Source organism: Myotis lucifugus, unplaced genomic scaffold (genome assembly GCF_000147115.1).
Source record: "Myotis lucifugus unplaced genomic scaffold, Myoluc2.0 scaffold_274, whole genome shotgun sequence".
NCBI lineage: Eukaryota > Metazoa > Chordata > Mammalia > Chiroptera > Vespertilionidae > Myotis > Myotis lucifugus.
This window is the reverse complement of record NW_005871322.1, coordinates 895,842-912,294: the sequence shown is the minus strand read 5'-3', so window position 1 is coordinate 912,294 and position 16,453 is coordinate 895,842. Positions and strand designations below refer to the sequence as shown.

The following is a 16,453-nucleotide window of genomic DNA, read 5'->3' as shown; positions in this document are numbered from 1 at the left end:
TGGGAAGATTCCCCCCAAGGCTGGGGGTGTAGCAAAGAGCAGTTCATTCTGTCTCCTTCATACCAAGACAAAGCATCCTTCAACTAGGCGTGGGCTTTCTCCCCTTCCATTAGCTTGCTGAGCACCCAGATGATAGGTCTTGCTCTCTTCACCTTTATCTCTCACACTATGCCCTGTTTGCCCCTGTGCTGCATCCAGCTTCCTGAACTGTCCCTTGAGATCACACAGTTTCTCTATCTCTTTTTTGCCCTAGCACTGGGGTTGCCAGATAAAATGTAGGACTCCCGTTAAACTTTAATTTCAGAGAAATAATGAATAACTTTTTAGGATGTCTCCAATGTTGCATGGGACAGATATAGGTATATATTTTTTATTGACTTCAGAGAGGAAGGGAGAGGGAGAAAGAGATAGAAACATCAATGATGAGAGAGAATCATTGATCGGCTGCCTCCTGCACACCCCCTACTGGGGATTGAGCCTGCAAACCTGGGCATGTGTCCTTGACTGGAATCAAACCCTGAACCCTTCAGTCCACAGGCTGACACTCTATCCACTGAGCCAAACCAGCTAGGGATATATTTTTTAAGTATATTCATTGTTTATCTGAAGTTCAAATTTAACTGGGTGTTACATTTTATTTTTTTTTCATTTGCCAAATCTGGCAACCTTGCCCAGAACTAGCACATGGTGTTCCATCTGTCCATTCCCTGCGACTCTGCCTGGTGAGCTCCTTTTCCTGAGTCAGGTCTCAGCTTGGAAATAGCCTCCCTCAGGAAGACAGTTCTCTCTCCCCTCCCTCAGGCTGAGGCTACAGTCCCAGTCCTCTCATTACTGTGCCTGAGTTGGGCCCGCCAGGCAGGGTGGTCTATCTCATTTACTGCTAACTCCTCAACCCCTGGTAGAGTGTTTAGCACTTGGTGGCCACTCGGTAAATGCCTGTTAAAGGGATAAGGGCTGACCTAGGTCCTAGCTCCAGGGATCAAGAGCTGGCCCACTTCCTGCCTTTCAAGCCTAGGGCCCCCAGTTTGGGGGATGGGGATGCATCAGTTATCTATCGCTGCCCACAAACCACTCTAAAAGTTAATGACTTAAAACAGCAGCAGTCATGTTGTGTGCCCACCAATCTGCAAAATGGGCAGAGCTCAGCAGGGACAGCTTGTCTCCGCTCCACACAGCATCAGCTGGGGCTGGAGAACCCACTTCCAAGATGACTCACGCACATGGCTTTCGAGCTGGTGCTGTGTGCTGCTTCTCTCCACATGTGCTTCTCCATAGGGTGACTTGGGCTTCCTCACAGCATGGCGGCTGGGTCCCAAGAGCAAGGATCTTAAAAGAGACAGGAAACAGCAGATGCTAGTTTTTTACGGCCCTGGATCTGGATACTGGGACAGTGTCACTTCTACCATATTCTCCTGATTAAGAGTCCATATTCAAGGAGAGGGGTCATAGGCTCCATCTCTTGGGACAAGTGTTAAAGAATTTTGCGACCATGTTTTAAAGCCTCCACAGGAGATAATACTCACAAAAAGGAATTGATATAGCTCATCATCTGCACCCAGTCTGGGTGAATGATGGTCCACAGAATGCCTTCTCTCCATAGGTCCATGGGTAGCACTGGACCAATGTGTTCTGGGCAGTCTTGGAGTGAGATAGGGAGGAAGGAGGGAGGGGAGGAGGGAGGGAGGGAGGGAGGGGGGGGATGAGAAACAGGAATCTTCCCTGGAAGGCTGAAGGGCCCCGAGCAACTCAAACAATGATCACATCTGAAAGGAGGTGCACAGTTGGTACCTGCCATGGGTTCCTTGGGTTGCTGTAAACAGAAAACTTGAAATTGAGTTCTTTCCTTTTGCTTTTGAAAAAAATAAATCTATTAAAAGTTGACAGAATAGTAAAATAAACAACCCACATACCTGTCACCTAGTTTCACTAATGGTTAATAATTTGACACATTTGAAAGTAAGTTACAAACAAGACATTTCTCTCCCAAATCCTTCAGCCTGCATGCTCCCTCTCCCCACCCCCTCGCCCAGTGTACTCTCTGCACCAGTGGTTCACCCCTGGGGATGATTTTGTCCCCTAGGGATCATTTGAGTATGTCAACCGTTTTAAATTACATTTTTAAATTACATTTTTATTGAGACAAAATTAACACAATATAAAACTCATAATTTTAACCATTTTAAAATGTACCGGCCAGTGTTTTTTTTTTTTTTTTTTTTTGGTATATTAATAACAGGATACAACCATTATTACTGTCTAAAATATTTTGCTTATTACAAGTGAGGGGGCGGGGCTCCTGACATTAGTGGACAGAGGCCAGAAATGCTGCTAAAATCCCAGAATTATTTGGCCGAAAAGGTTAAGTGTTGAGGTTGAGAAACCCTCTTACACAATTATAGCACCATTAGCACATCTAAGGAAATCAACAGTAATTCAAGTATCATTCTCACTTGTCTCAAGAATGTCTTTCTAGCATTTAAATTTTAGTTCATAAGGCAAGGTTCACGTATTGCATTTATATCTCTTTAGTATCTTTTGATATAGAAGAGTAACTCTGTCCCACATTCGGCTTTTTTTGTTTGTATCTTTTTTTTTTGTTTTAGTTCAGGCCAATTTTATAGCATCATATTATTCTGGATTTATCTGATTGCTTCCTCAAGATTAGATTCATGTTACACATTTTTGGCAAGAACACGACACTGGTGATTATTGCATCACACCAGGAAGCCCGTAATGTGAGGTGCCTGTGCTATTTGTGATGTTGGAATTGCATGATAATGCAGAGCAGGAGACAGCGCAGGTGCAGCCTCCCACACCACACCCACCCACGTGTGGCATGCAGGCGCCACCCTGGGTGGCTTAGCCTTTCGGAAAAGTAGGGTTAGCCTGGGGAGGATGCATCTCCCCAGGGGAGTCCTCAGGCCCTCCTCCCTCCTCTTTGCTGCCCCACCTTCAAGGGTCAAGGGGAAGGCCCCAAGAGCTGGGATTTCCTTTGCTATCACAGAGGGGCTGGAAGGGCTTCTGGGCTTCTGCTGTTCCTTGGTTCCCAGGAAGAAAACTAGAGGACAGAAGCGGGCAGAGTCCCTCGAACCTGGAACCCAGGAAGCTGAGGGTATGGGCCAGTGGGGGTCAGGGCGGGTTAGCATTCCTGTGGTGAACAACTGTGCAAAGGCTGTATTGGAAGTCACTCCCTACCTTCCTCCTTTCAGGAAGCTCCCTCCACCTTTAGGAACCCCCCTCTTAGATACCACCTCCTCCAGGAAATCTAACAGGACTGCGGGAAGGAAGAAATCACTCCTGTTCTCCAAGCATTTCTTTTTGAGCCCCCTCCCCCCAATTTTTTTTTTATAAGAGAAAGTTTATTTAGGAAGTTACAGAGGTAGTAGAAGTGAGCCAGCTGGGCTGTGTAGGCTCAGGAGACAAGTTACAGAGGCAGTTTGGGTCTACAAGGGGAACAAGCCTGGGAAGGAAGCATGTACCACACAACGATGTGGACAAGAGATGTAAAACACCAGAAATTATCAGTTGGGTGTGTGTTTAGCTGCAAGTAAGAGAAAACCTAATAATAGCTTAAACACATTTTTGTTTCATGTTTGTCTCATCCAATACAGTATCAGGAGGTGGGCAGACCGGGTTGGTGCAGCTGCTTTACAATGTCATGAAGGCTTTGTGCTTTTCCTGTCTGCCACCCTTAGCAAGTTAGTCCACCCCAAGACTATTTCCTCATGGTCACAAGTTGGCTATTGCAGCTCTAGGCGTATAATCACATTCTGGGCAGGAACTCAAAGGGAAAAGAAGCAGAAAAAGGGGAGGCGCCTCTGCCAGTGTCAACAAAAGGCTGCTGTCACCAATTTAGTGCCAATAGGAGTTCCCAATCTGGGGTGCAGTAAGAGGAGAAACTTTATTCAGGTAAACAGTTTGCAAACAGAAGACAGCCTCCCAGAGGAAACCGAAAGTGCTCTCCACAGAGAAAAAGGGAAGGCCCACTTTTATAGAGAAAGTTCCCACTCTGGTCCCCGATTGGTCCATTTCTATGCAAATGAGGAACCCAAATCTGTACAGTTTGATTGGTCCAAATAGCACTGGCTTGATTGGTTGGAATCATGCATCCTGACTGGTCATTATGGCGCTACTCTTATTGGTCAGTAAGGTACAAATGATGATGTCTGGCACACCAAGTCCTTATAAAATCAAGAGGCACTGAAACCAACCCTACTTCTGAATTTTTGAATTGCATGAGGTGATACATTATTTTTCTAATTTAATATAGTTTGAACCAAACTTTCTGTTCATTACTACTGACATCATTTCACTGGTACCATCTGTTTTTCCTTTTACTATTTTTATTATGCACTATAAAAAAACAACACCGCTAACACACTGCTTCTCTTCACATTTATATAGATTTTAGGAAATTATTGCCTTTTCCCCTGGAGAAATAACCTAGAGACAAAAGACTAGTACCACATTGTGAAATCTCAAATCCCGGAAGTCAACAGCCTAAAGACAACCCCCAGGAACAGGGAAGAAAAACAAGTTGTCACAAGAGACAGACAAGCCTGGCCAGTGTGGCTCAGTGGTTAAGCATTGACCTGTGAACCAGGAGGTCACAGTTTGATTCCTGGTTAGGGCACATGCCCAGGTTGCAGGCTCAATCCCCAGGAAGGGGTGTGCAGGAGGCAGCTGATCAATGATTCTCTCTCATCATTGATGTTTCTATCTCTCTTCCCCCCCCTTCTTCTCTGAAATCAATAAAAAAATATTTTAAAAAGTGAAAGAGATAGTCAAGCATAGAGAAGGACAGCAAGCTGGGGAAAAGACCATTTTCAATGCTACTGACCCAGACAATAGGTACCCTTTTTGTCCTGACGCCCACTGCCACCACCTCAAGGGGGTGATTTTTGGTCTATGGTCTAAAGAACTCTTTTCAAATAACACAAGAGCTATTTTGAGGAAAGGTGCAATGAGAAAGGTTCAAGTATGAATCAGAGTCATGCCAAAGTCCACATTCAGGAAAGAACCCACAATAGAAAGGAAACTAGTGCAACCACCACCCAGATCAAGATACAGTGGTTCCCGCTTATTCTTGGGGGATAGGTTCTAAGACCCCCCAGTGGATGCCTGAAACCAGGGATAGTACCGAACCCTATACATGCTGTTTTTTTCCTATACATACATACCTATGATAAAGTTTAATTTATAAATTAGGCACAGTAAGAGATTAACAACAATAACTAATAAAATAGAACAATTATAACAATATCTATATATATAAAAGCTTAAGCAACCGGCCATTATTTGGTAGCTATGATGTGCAATGACCACCGGGGGGGCAGTTGCTCAACACACAGGCATGGAAACATGGAACAGACTGATGAATCTCAGAGAGGAGGGGGTAAGAGGGAGGGTGGGAAGAGATTAACCAAAGATCTTATATGCATAATAGAGGCCCGGTGCACAGATTCGTGCACTAGTGGGGTCCCTCAGCCTGGCCTGTGGGGATCGGGACAAAACTGGCTCTCCGACATCCCCCCAGGGGTCCCAGATTGCGAGAGGGTGCAGGCCAGGCTGAGGGACCCCACTGGTGCACGGGCCTCTAGTATTGTAATAAAAGTGAATGTGGTTTCTCCATCTCAAAACATCTTATTCTACTGTACTCACCTTTTCACTTACAGGAAGCACTGTACGGCTTCTCTGATTACCAAATTGTCAGCATCACTACTACTAGGTGTACCGGTTAATAATGCGGATTTTTTTCACTAGATGGAGTTACACATACGTTGATATATATGCGATTTGATATGTATGCGATTTTGTTGTATTGACAACAAGCTTCAAAACTTCGTATGTCAAATTTTCTGAAGGTGTTAACATCAGGTATTTTTACGTTTAAAAATGTCAAATTTCGTGCCAGAAAAAGCATTTGCGGGAAGTTTTAATTCATTATTTTGAAGAAAAGTGCTGCTGAAAGTTATCGTATACTTTGGGAAGCTTATGGTGAACATGCTCCATCTCAAGATACTTGTGAACGCTGGTTTAAATGCTTTAAAAGTGATGATTTCGATGTGAAAGACAAAGAACATCCAGGTCAACCAAAAAAGTTTGAAGACCAACAATTACAAGCATTATGCGTGTCAAACTCAAAAACAACTTGCAGAAAGATTAAATGTTGCTCAGCAAACCATTTCTGATCGTTTACAAGCAATGGGAAAGATTTTAAAGGAAGGAAAACAAATGGGTGCCACATCAATTGAACCAAAGACAAACGGAAAACCGAAAAGTCATCAGTAAAATGTTGCTTCAACGGCACGGAAGAGAGTCTTTTTTGCATCGAGTTGTGACTGGCGATGAAAAGTGGATTTATTTTGAGAATCCCAAACGCACAAAATCATGGGTTGATCCAGGTCAACCATCAACATCAACTGCGAGGCCAAATCACTTCGGAAAGAAAACAATGCTCTGCGTTTGGTGGGATCAGGAAGGTGTGGTGTAGTATGAGCTTCTAAAACCAGGTGAAACCGTTAATACTGATCGCTACCAACAACAAATAATCAATTTGAACCACGCCTTGATTGTAAAGCGACCAGAATGGGCCAGAAGACACGGCAAAGTAGTTTTGCTTCATGATGACGCACCATCACACACTTCAAAAACAGTTAAAGACACGTTAAAAGATCTTGCCTGCGAAGTATTAACCCACCCGCCGTATTCATCAGACCTTGCTCCTTCAGATTACCACTTGTTCCGATCGATGGCACACGCGCTTTCTGAGCAGCACTTCAAAACGTACAAAGAAGTGGAAAATTGGGTCTCTGAACGGTCTGCCTCAAAACAAGAAAAGTTCTCTTGGGACGGTATCCACAAATTACCTGAAAGATGAGGGAAATGTGTAGGTAGCGACGGACTTTAATTTGAAGAAAACACTTTTGATGTTTCTCTTGAAATTATCATGTTTTCTTGGATTACAAAATCCGCATTATTAACCGGTAATGCTCAATCCGCATTATTAACCGGCACACCTAGTATTGCGCTTTGGACCATAATTAAGTAAAATACGGGTTACTTGAACACAAGCACTGCAACACCACACTGGCTCCGAATGGGTGGGAAGCTCTACAGCGTGGCTACCCAGGACAAAGGGATGATTCACGTCCTGGGCAGGACCAAGTGGGAGAGTTCGTCATGCTACTCAGAACACCATGCAATTTAAAACTGAGGAATTGTTTATTTCTGGAATTTTCCGTTTAATACTTCTTTGACAGTGGGTAACGAAACCTTGGAAAGTGAAGCCCAGGGTAAGGGGCGACTAGTTTATAAAACATTCCGGGCACTGCAGACGTCCTCCTCATTCCCCTCCCCCAGACAATCATGCCCCCACAGGTAATTACTATTTAGAGCTCTATTACCACTTCGTATAGTTTTCTTGGGTTTGGAACATCATGTACATGGCATCATGGCATATTTACTATTCTGTGGCTGGCATCTTACATTCAACATTACGTCTGTGAGAGTCATCCATATTATTGTGTATACCATTTCATTCATCTTTTAAATTGTTTTGTTTCCAGTGGCATAAATGTACCATTATTTGTCCATTTGATGGTTATTTGAATTTTTTTTAGCTTTTTATGAATAAAGTTGCTGGGAACAGTCTCTACATGCCTTTTAGTAGGCACGGCTCCAGTTTTTCTTGGGTTTGTACTAAAGAGTGAACTTGCTGGGGGAAGGTCAGGTGTAGCAGTTATAGTAAATATTAGTTTTCCAATTTACCTCTTACCAGTTCTAGTTACTTCTTTTTTTAAAAAATATATTTTATTGATTTCTTACAGAGAGGAAGGGAGAGAGATAGAGAGTCAGAAACATCGATGAGAGAGAAACATCAATCAGCTGCCTCCTGCACACCCCTTGCTGGGGATGTGCCCGAAACCAAGGTACATGCCCTTGACCGGAATCAAAGCTGGGACCTTTCAGTCCGCAGGCCGATGCTCTATCCACTGAGCCAAACCAGTCAGGGCTCTAGTTACTTCTTATCCTCGCCCGTACTCAGTATTGCCAATCTTTTAAATTTTAGCCAATCTAGTCAGTGTATAGTAGTATCTCATTGTGGTTTTAATTCACATTTCTCTATGGATTAAATTTCTCTAGTGATACTGAACACCTTTCCACATGCTTATTGGCCATTTGAAAATCCTCTTTTGTGAAGGGCCCGTTCAAGTCCCTTTCCTCTAATGATGATGGAATTCCTTATATGTTCCCATGGGTCTTTATTTTATTTTATTTTTTAGTATATGTTGCAATGTACTTTTCCCAGTTTGTGACTTATCTTTTCACTTTCCTTTTTAAAAAAAATATATTTTTATTGATTTCAGAGATGAAGGGAGAGGGAGAGGTAGAAACATCAATGATGAGAGAGAATCATTGATCGGCTGCCTCCTGCACGTCGCCTACTGGGGATCAAGCCCGCAATCTGGGCATGTGCCCTTGACCGGAATCGAACCTGGGACCCTTCAGTCTGCAGCTGATGCTCTATCCACTGAGCCAAACCAGCCAGGGGTCTTTTCACTTTCTTAGTTATCTTTAATCAATGACCAGAAGTTCTTTTTTTTAAAAAATATATTTTATTGATTTTTTACAGAGAGGAAGGGAGAGGGATAGAGAGTTAGAAACATCGATCAGCTGCCTCCTGTGCACCCCCTACTGGGGATGTGCCCGCAACCAAGGTACATGCCCTTGACCGGAATCGAACCTGGGACTCTTCAGTCCACAGGCCAACGCTCTAGCCACTGAGCCAAACTGGTCAGGGCCAGAAGTATTAAATGGTCTAATTTATCAACCTTTGATAGTTAGTACTTTCTGTCTTATTTAAGAAAAGGTTATGAAAATATTATTTTTTCTAGGATTTTTTACCTTCACAATTATGTTTATAATCCATCTCAAATTAATTTTTCTGAAGGCTGCAAGGTTCAGGTAAAATAGTCACTTGCTCCAATACCATTTATTGAAAATATCTTTCCCTCATTTAAAGAAGTTTACATAATTTATTTTCAATCATTCTTTTATAATATATTCACTTAAATATTTGCATTGCTTTAGCTGTATCCCGTAAGTTTTGGTATACTGTATTTCATTTGCATTTGGTTTGAAACTTGTTTTCCCTTGTGATTTCTCCTTTGATTCATGGATTATTTAGAAACGTGTCTAAGAGCATAAGGACACTCAGCACAGCTCTGGCAGCCAACTCAGCCTCCTGGGGGATGAGCTGAGGGTGGGTGGAGCGGCTGCGGGCTTTTATCTGTGCACCACCCTGGGAGCTCTGTGGGTGGGTCAACCGTTTCCATAACCAAGAGGTGTGTGGAGACACCTTCGGGCAGCATGTCCAGCAATTAAAGGGAGGAGGCCGGGAGAAGACTTGCCTCTACACCAGGTCCTGATACAAAGTCTGGCTTTGGGCAGAGTTGGGAGGAGGACCCCTATCCAGGGCTTGGTAAACAGTTTATGCAGGTCCTACTGCCAGCAGGGGAGGGGGCACGCTATGCGCTCTTCCTCCATACAGGGCTGGGGCTTGGTGCCTAGGTAATAGCTATGCCCCAAAGGGGTTATTTTAAGCCGGAACGTATCCTTTCCATCTAATGCCTCCAGATGACTGTTTCCCCATGGGACTCGACCCCCTTCCCAGCTCCCGCTCCCATATCTCTACCTCCCAGCCTGCTTTTCAGAGAGGCACAGCGGATGGGAAAGGGTTTAAAAGCAGAAAGGAGAAAGTCCAGAGAGCCACCGCAGTCCTCTCCGCTCTCTCCAGCTGATCCTGAGCTCACCTTGAACCTGTTGAAAACCAAGCACCGACTCACCCCTGCGCCCGGCACCCTAGGCAGCATCTCCTTGCCTACGTCCAGAGTTCCTGAGGCCTCTGTTCTTACTTCACCCTGAATAGTGGGGGTGAGCAGGTTGGGGAGCTCCTGAGTCTCCAGCAGAAAGCGATTTCCAGGTTGAGAATCATTTTCAGGTAGTTCCACAATTCCTCTTGTGCAAATACCTTTGTTCCTGCGGCTTTAGTGAAGCCACTGAACATCCTCAGGGAGTTGGGTTGCTCCCTTATACGGGGATGGATTAGGAACAATGCAGGGGACATCATGGGCACCCCTCCCAGCCCTACAGCGCCATGCCTCTGTGGAGCGCTGCTGGGGACTCAAATTGAACTTCAGAAATCCTGTAATACTCAGGGGTCCTCTCATCGCCTGGGTGGGACAAGCGCCTCACCACTTTGTGTGGGGTCCCTGTGAGTGCAGGGGCTGATGTCCTGTTGAGGGTGAGGACTCACCCTGAGGCCGAAGGCAGGGTGCTGCAACACCCCCAGAAACAAGATTTCACACAGAAAAGTGGAACCTGGCAGGCAGGAGGAAAGACTGGCCACCCTCTCCATGTTTCTGGGGATTTGGACATTGTGGGTTGTAGATGTCCTCAGAAGGGGCTGGGCTAGGAGTTAGGATGGCCTTTGCCTCCTTCGAAGGGCCCATGGATCCAGACTGCAAGCCATAGCTTATCAGTCAGAAGGGCTGGGACTATTTGTCTTTGTCATCCTGAGCTTTTGTAAAGTGTCATCTGAGCACTCTAGCCACAGCTCAGCTGTTCTGGGCCCCCAATAAAGGGCCCATTTCCAGTACTGAAAGGGAGAGGGAGAGCAAGTTAGAGCAAGGCTAGGGAGTCTCTGGGCCTGAGCCTCCTTACAGTCTGAAGAAGAGGTGGCCCTGCACCCCACCCCACTCTCCCTGGCTTGACTCCAGCCTACACTTTCATAGGCAACAAGCAAGACCACAAAGCCTAGCTGACCCCAGAATCAGAAGCTTCAGGTCACCATGGCCTTGACCTGGTCTCAGTTTAGATGCCTTGGTACAGTGCTGGTCATTCAGCACGCCCTCCATAAATAGTTCTCGAATGAATGGGAGAATAGTAAGTGCTGGCATTCATGCAACAAACATGGAGCTCCTGATCACTGTGGGACCCCCTTCAGCTGAGGGTTCAAGACCAGTCTGAAATAACCCCCATCCATCCTGCTCTCCTTCCCGGATGATGAGGGAACCATACCTCTCCAGGCAACCTCTGCCTTTTGGAAATCTTATAGATGAGCCACAGGGGCAGGGGCAGTGCACTGGATTGGGGACCTGGGTTTCAGAATGAAGCTGGACTGGGGAAAGCCAGTGGGAGTTTAGGGCTCTGCTGCCCCCCGCTGGACCAATCAGGAAGCACGCTCTACTTTGCAGGAGGCACAGAGCATCCACACTCTCCCCTTTCTCCTCCCTGAAGCCAGGATCCCTATGTTCGGCGTTCCCAGCCTCACAAATAGGTTCTGCATCCCCCAGGTATCCAAGATCTCCCACCCAGAACATCCCACCCATTTCTGAAAGTCCTTTGCCAACAAGAATTGTCCTGGGAACATTGGGTCAATTTCTGACCAGTAAGACCACTTAGATATTAGTGAGGGAAATGGGCTCCGGAGGAGGGGTCTTTTAGAGACTCCTATGAACATAGCAGGAAAAGTAAATGTAAGGATTGACAAAACCAAAGGAAATAGAAAATGATAGAAACTTAATTGTAACAACATTTGATACATCAAGCCAAAGATTGGTTATTTGCAAAAACTAATAAAATCTGATAATCCAATAGAAAATTCACTTACATATATAGATACAGATATAGTGAGAGAGCTATAACAAGAAACCCATAGGCCGTGTTTTGGGCCAATTCACTGGTGGTGGGAGGTAGATGACTCATGCTGGAGGGCAGTAGATGACACATGCTGGAGGGCAAAGGAGGGTGGGCTGGGAAAGGGCATAAACAAATGTTGATTTCCTTCTGTGGACTCTACTTGGCTTTGTGGGTGGCATGAGTGCTGCTATGTTCTGGGCCTGTGCACACTCACAGCAGTTGGACAGTGGAAGGTGGCTAAGGTGTTTGCTGACTGGCTCATGGGCTGGCTGAACCAACTCTAGGGGTAGGTGATCCCAGGTGGGGAAAAAATCTATGACTATTTACCAGGCTGGGGCCCTTCCGGAGGGAACCAGGACTGGGACAGAGCCTGTGCCAGTGTTAAGCTGTATAATTAGGCAGCATGATAAACCACGTGCCAGTTATGGGCCCAGGAAACTTACAATGTCCCTTGCCTGGAATTTCCCCAACTCCTACTCAGGCTTCATGACTGAGTAAAGGTCTCCTCGACTGGGAAGCTTTCCCTAGCTAACTTCCTTCCCCCTCGCTGAGCGAGAGTGGGTGCCATCCTGCCCTTGGGGCATTCTTTTATGAAAGCACTTATCCTACTGCATTTAAAAATTTTTCTTTTCTTTTTTTAAAAATATTTTTTATTGACTTCAGAGAGGAAGGAAGAGAGAGCTAGAAACATCCATGATGAGAGAGAATCATAGATCGGCTGCCTCCTGCAAGTCCTCCACTGGGGATCGAGCCCACAATCCGGGCATGTGCCCTTGACTGGAATCGAACCTGGGACCCTTCAGTTCATAGGCCGATGCTCTATCCACTGAGCCAAACCAGCTAGGGCTAAATTTTTCTTTTCTTTTAAATTTTCATCATGGCAAATTTCTAACATAAACAAAAGCAGCATAATAGGATAATATAGCCCATGTACCCATCACCCAGTTTCAACAATTACCAACTCATGAACAATTCTGTTTCTTCTATATCACCTCCACTATCCCCCCTACTTTGGATTATTTTGAAGCAAATCCCAGACTTCCTATCATTTTATCAGTGAATACTTCATTATGTTTCTCTGAAAGATGAGTCCTATAAAAAAAAAAAAAGAAAAGAAAGCATAACCATAACACCATGATCACCACTAAAAAAATTTCACAATTCTTCCTTAGTGTCATCAAATATCCAATGTTTATATCTCTCTGATCATCCCACTATGTTTTGATGGTTTTCTTGACTGTCTCTCCCATGGGCCTGATCAGGGACCCGGCTGCCTGTGTGCGTGCCTCAGTCCTTGTCTATCACTGTTCATGGGGCTGAGAGACCTGTGTGCACACACCCAGCTGAAGACAGTCACTGCTCCGTAGGTGAGTAAAGACCCTGAGTGCCTGAGTGGGAGGAGGCCTCGCCCTAGAATATGAAGAACTGTCCTTAGCACGTGTGCTGACCAGGCTCATCTCAACTCAGCCGGGCACCTTTCTAAAATATACACGCAGTCCCTGCTCCCCACCACTGTCTTTTCGGCCAGAATCTCCAAGGATGGGGCCAGTGCACAAGAATTTGGGGAACATGCCCCAGGTATATGTATATTTGATGTGTTGCCCTTTCTAACACCTATTGGCCCTCACCAGAATGTCGTCACACATGGGCACCAGATACCTTCACTCTGCACCACTCTGAGAAGAGAAAGCCCTTGGGTGGGCCACCAGGCCCAGCAGCCTCTTGCAGAGAAAGCTCAATGTCCAAGGAGGCCTTGACACCAGGTTGGCTTTGTGACAGAGTCACCAAAATAGCCAGCGGAGAAACAGGGACCGGACCTTTGCTGGATTATTCGGGGACCACCTCCTCAGAGAGGCTTTCCCGGGAGTCCTCAGCCTCCTCCCCGACCCCCAGCAGCAGTGGGACCCTCTGAGCTCCTAGGACTGTTACCCTGAGCCAAACACAAGTAAGTCCAATGCCAACCTGATCCTAGACCAGACATCAGTGGAAGAAACTGCCACAGGGCCACCCTCTGTGGAGCTGCTCTTCCCCATGCAGCCCATACCCCAACACCAATTGTTGGTGTTGGCACCAGGCCAAGGGGCCCCAGAAGACAACCTATGATTTCCACCCGCTGCTGAGGGAACTTCCTCAGGCCTTTGCCTGGTCAGAACAGCCTGTGTGACCCTGGGCCACAAACAGCCCCTTCCTCCTCCCGCTGCCTTGGGCCAGCCCACTTTGTACACTGAGGCCTTGAAGCAGATTCAGATTGCATCCCTCTCCCTGACGGGCAAGTGTGTGAGGGGCGGCAGGGGTCCTGTGTGTCCCACCATCTCCACAAAAGGGCAGTCCTCACCACAGCCTCGTGCTGCTGAGCCCAGACGTGGGCAGAGCCTAACCATGTAGGGAGGAAGGGAGCAACCATTAGCGCTAATGAGGCAGGCGGCTTGAAAGCTTTTTACTTTGAAGCTGCTCGCCCACCCAGGGAACAGACCGTTCTGCTTCCTTGGCTTCCAGGAACCCCAGGCAGAAAGGGGTTTGGGGACAGGAGAAGGGGTGGGGGTCTTGAAAAGGCCTGGAGGGAGAAGAAGGAGAGAGGAAGAGCTAGGGATGGAAGCAGGAGGGGCTGGTGTTGGCTAGGTGGGTTTCTCTCTTCCATTCCCCCCCCCCCCAAAAAAAACCCCAGGTCTCTAGGTCTGCACCCACCTCTGCCTCACTCTGGCCACTGGCCCATCACCCCCTTCAATGCCCTTGACCCAAGTTCCTGGAAGCAAAGCAAACAACATGCCCTACAACATGTCTGATTGAGCATCTCCGGGCCCACAAATTAAATTAAGCTCTCAGGGCTGCCTGCCTTGTTACTGCTAATGGCTCCAGCCTGCCCCCAACGGGTCCCTGTCCTGTCAAAATTTGGGGGCCCTGGGCACCCTATCTTGTTCCCAAACTTTAATTGGCTCCGGGAGACCTCACACACAATTGGAGGTGGTCACCCTCTTATAGAGCACCCAGAAACTCAGGTTTCAGGGAGAGAGGCTTAAACTGTACGTCCCCTCTTCTGGGGAAGGCCCCTCATATCCTGGCTTCAGGGAATAGTCACGTGTGGGCCCTTCATTAGACTCTGCTATATAAGCGGAGGGTACAAGGTGGCCAGGAATGCTCGGGGCAAGGATCCAGCAAGCAGAAGTAAGTCTCTGGTTGGGCAGAGATTCCTGTTCTCTGGGGCTTCTCTTGGGGGTAGGGTACCTAGAGGGTGCATCCAGGGATGAGGAGGGACTAAGTGTTGGGTCTTCCTGCCGAGCCAGGCCATGCTGACTGCAATACTGAGCTGTGCCCTGCTGCTGGCACTGCCTGCCATGGAGGGGGCCCAGATGAGCTTGGCACCCCTGGAGGGCATCAGAAGGCCTGACGAGGCCCTGTTCTCAGAGCTGTCAGGTCAGTGTGGGCAGGGGTGGGTCTGGGTGGGGCCTGGATACCCTCTGGCCACAAACTATTCAGCCTGGTAGGAGCCCTCCTTCTCTCCTCCCAATCCCAGGCCTGGGAAGTGGGCGTTCTATGCATGGCAGGGGGTGGGGGGATTTTGCTCTCACATCATCCATCACAGATCTGGGCCTGAGGCGTGAGCTGAAGAGGAAAGCTGTAGAACAGGCAGAAGAGGCTCTGCTGCAGGAGGCCAAGGACTTGGCAGAGGTAACTGACTGTTCAGGGCAAGGGGTGAGGCTACAGGCCTTGGGAGGGCACATCGGGCATGGTTCCCACTCTCCATTACCTGACACTCCCCGCCCCCCTTACCTGGAGCAACCTTGCAGACCCCCATGCTCCACTGCCATCCCACTTGCATGGGGCAGGTGAGGTCCCTGGACTTGCCTTCAGAGGCTCATGCTCTCGCATCCCTGCAGGCGCTAGATCCGGAAGAACGGGAGCCACGCTCCCTGCGTCGCTGCGTGAGGCTGCACGAGTCCTGTCTGGGACACCAAGTACCGTGCTGTGACCCATGTGCCACGTGCTACTGCCGGTTCTTCAATGCCTTCTGCTACTGCCGCAAGCTGGGTACTGCCATGAACCCCTGCAGCCGCACCTAACTGGTCAACGTCAGGGTCGGGGCTGTGACGGGGTGGGGGTGGGGGCGTGAATAAAGCTTGGGACCAACCCCAAGGCTGTGACATTATTTCGAACGTGGCCTTTGGAGGGGGTAGGTCATGGCAGGCCGCCAAGTCTAGAAACCTCATACCTACCCCAGGGCCTGTGTTACCCCATCATCTGAGTTACTTATACGCACACTCTTAGGGCACCAGGCGCCGTTGGGGAAGCAGAGGAGAGCCGCTCTTCAGCCCTCGAGAATCTTAGGGGAAGAGGGGCAGGGGGCATGGCGCGGGAGAGGGGCTGTGACTTCTGGCGAACAAGCATTAGGTTCCAGGACCTGCTCGCAGCTAACTCGATGTGTGACCCCCAGCGAAGGCCGCCCTTGCCATACCTGTTCCCCTCGGGGGAAGGCGGACTCCACAGTCTGGAATATTTCCAAGCATAAATAGCTCTCATCTTCACTCCGCACGCCCTCATAGCGCCAGATACACCAGACCCGGGAAAGCTCGGGGACCCGATTCAATTTCCACGGCACGGGCACCACCGCGCGGCCGGTCTTAGACACTCCAAGCGGCTCAGCCGGGAGCCAGAGGCGCTCTTTCCCTCTGCGCGCAGGCGCCAGGGGGCCGTCCCAGCCCGCACCTGCGCAATACGTCCACTAGAAGCCACCCGGAAGAAGGGCACCATTCAG

General features: G+C 47.8%; 1 protein-coding gene and 1 long non-coding RNA gene across 2 annotated transcripts; one reads left to right on the top strand and one right to left on the bottom strand.

The window, feature by feature from the left end:
* Window positions 1-1,115: 1,115 nt before the first annotated feature.
* On the bottom strand, window positions 1,116-16,318 carry LOC111828060. The gene is made up of 3 exons (XR_002831821.1): window positions 16,154-16,318; window positions 15,472-15,644; window positions 1,116-1,326 (listed from the first exon to the last, which is right to left on the bottom strand). It is a non-coding gene; the product is annotated as an uncharacterized LOC111828060 (long non-coding RNA).
* AGRP (agouti related neuropeptide) lies at window positions 14,988-15,761 on the top strand. The gene is made up of 3 exons (XM_023763138.1): window positions 14,988-15,114; window positions 15,284-15,369; window positions 15,579-15,761. The coding sequence occupies exons 1-3, from the start codon at window positions 14,988-14,990 to the stop codon at window positions 15,759-15,761; spliced, it is 396 nt and encodes a 131-aa protein (XP_023618906.1).
* Window positions 16,319-16,453: the final 135 nt, after the last annotated feature.

Bases quoted from the DNA above. Each gene is read 5' to 3' on its own strand.
- AGRP (XM_023763138.1), top strand. From the start codon at position 14,988: ATGCTGACTGCAATACTGAGCTGTGCCCTGCTGCTGGCACTGCCTGCC. The intron at 15,115-15,283 runs GTCAGTGTGGGC...CATCCATCACAG, and splicing joins CCTGTTCTCAGAGCTGTCAG to ATCTGGGCCTGAGGCGTGAG. The intron at 15,370-15,578 runs GTAACTGACTGT...GCATCCCTGCAG, and splicing joins AGGCCAAGGACTTGGCAGAG to GCGCTAGATCCGGAAGAACG.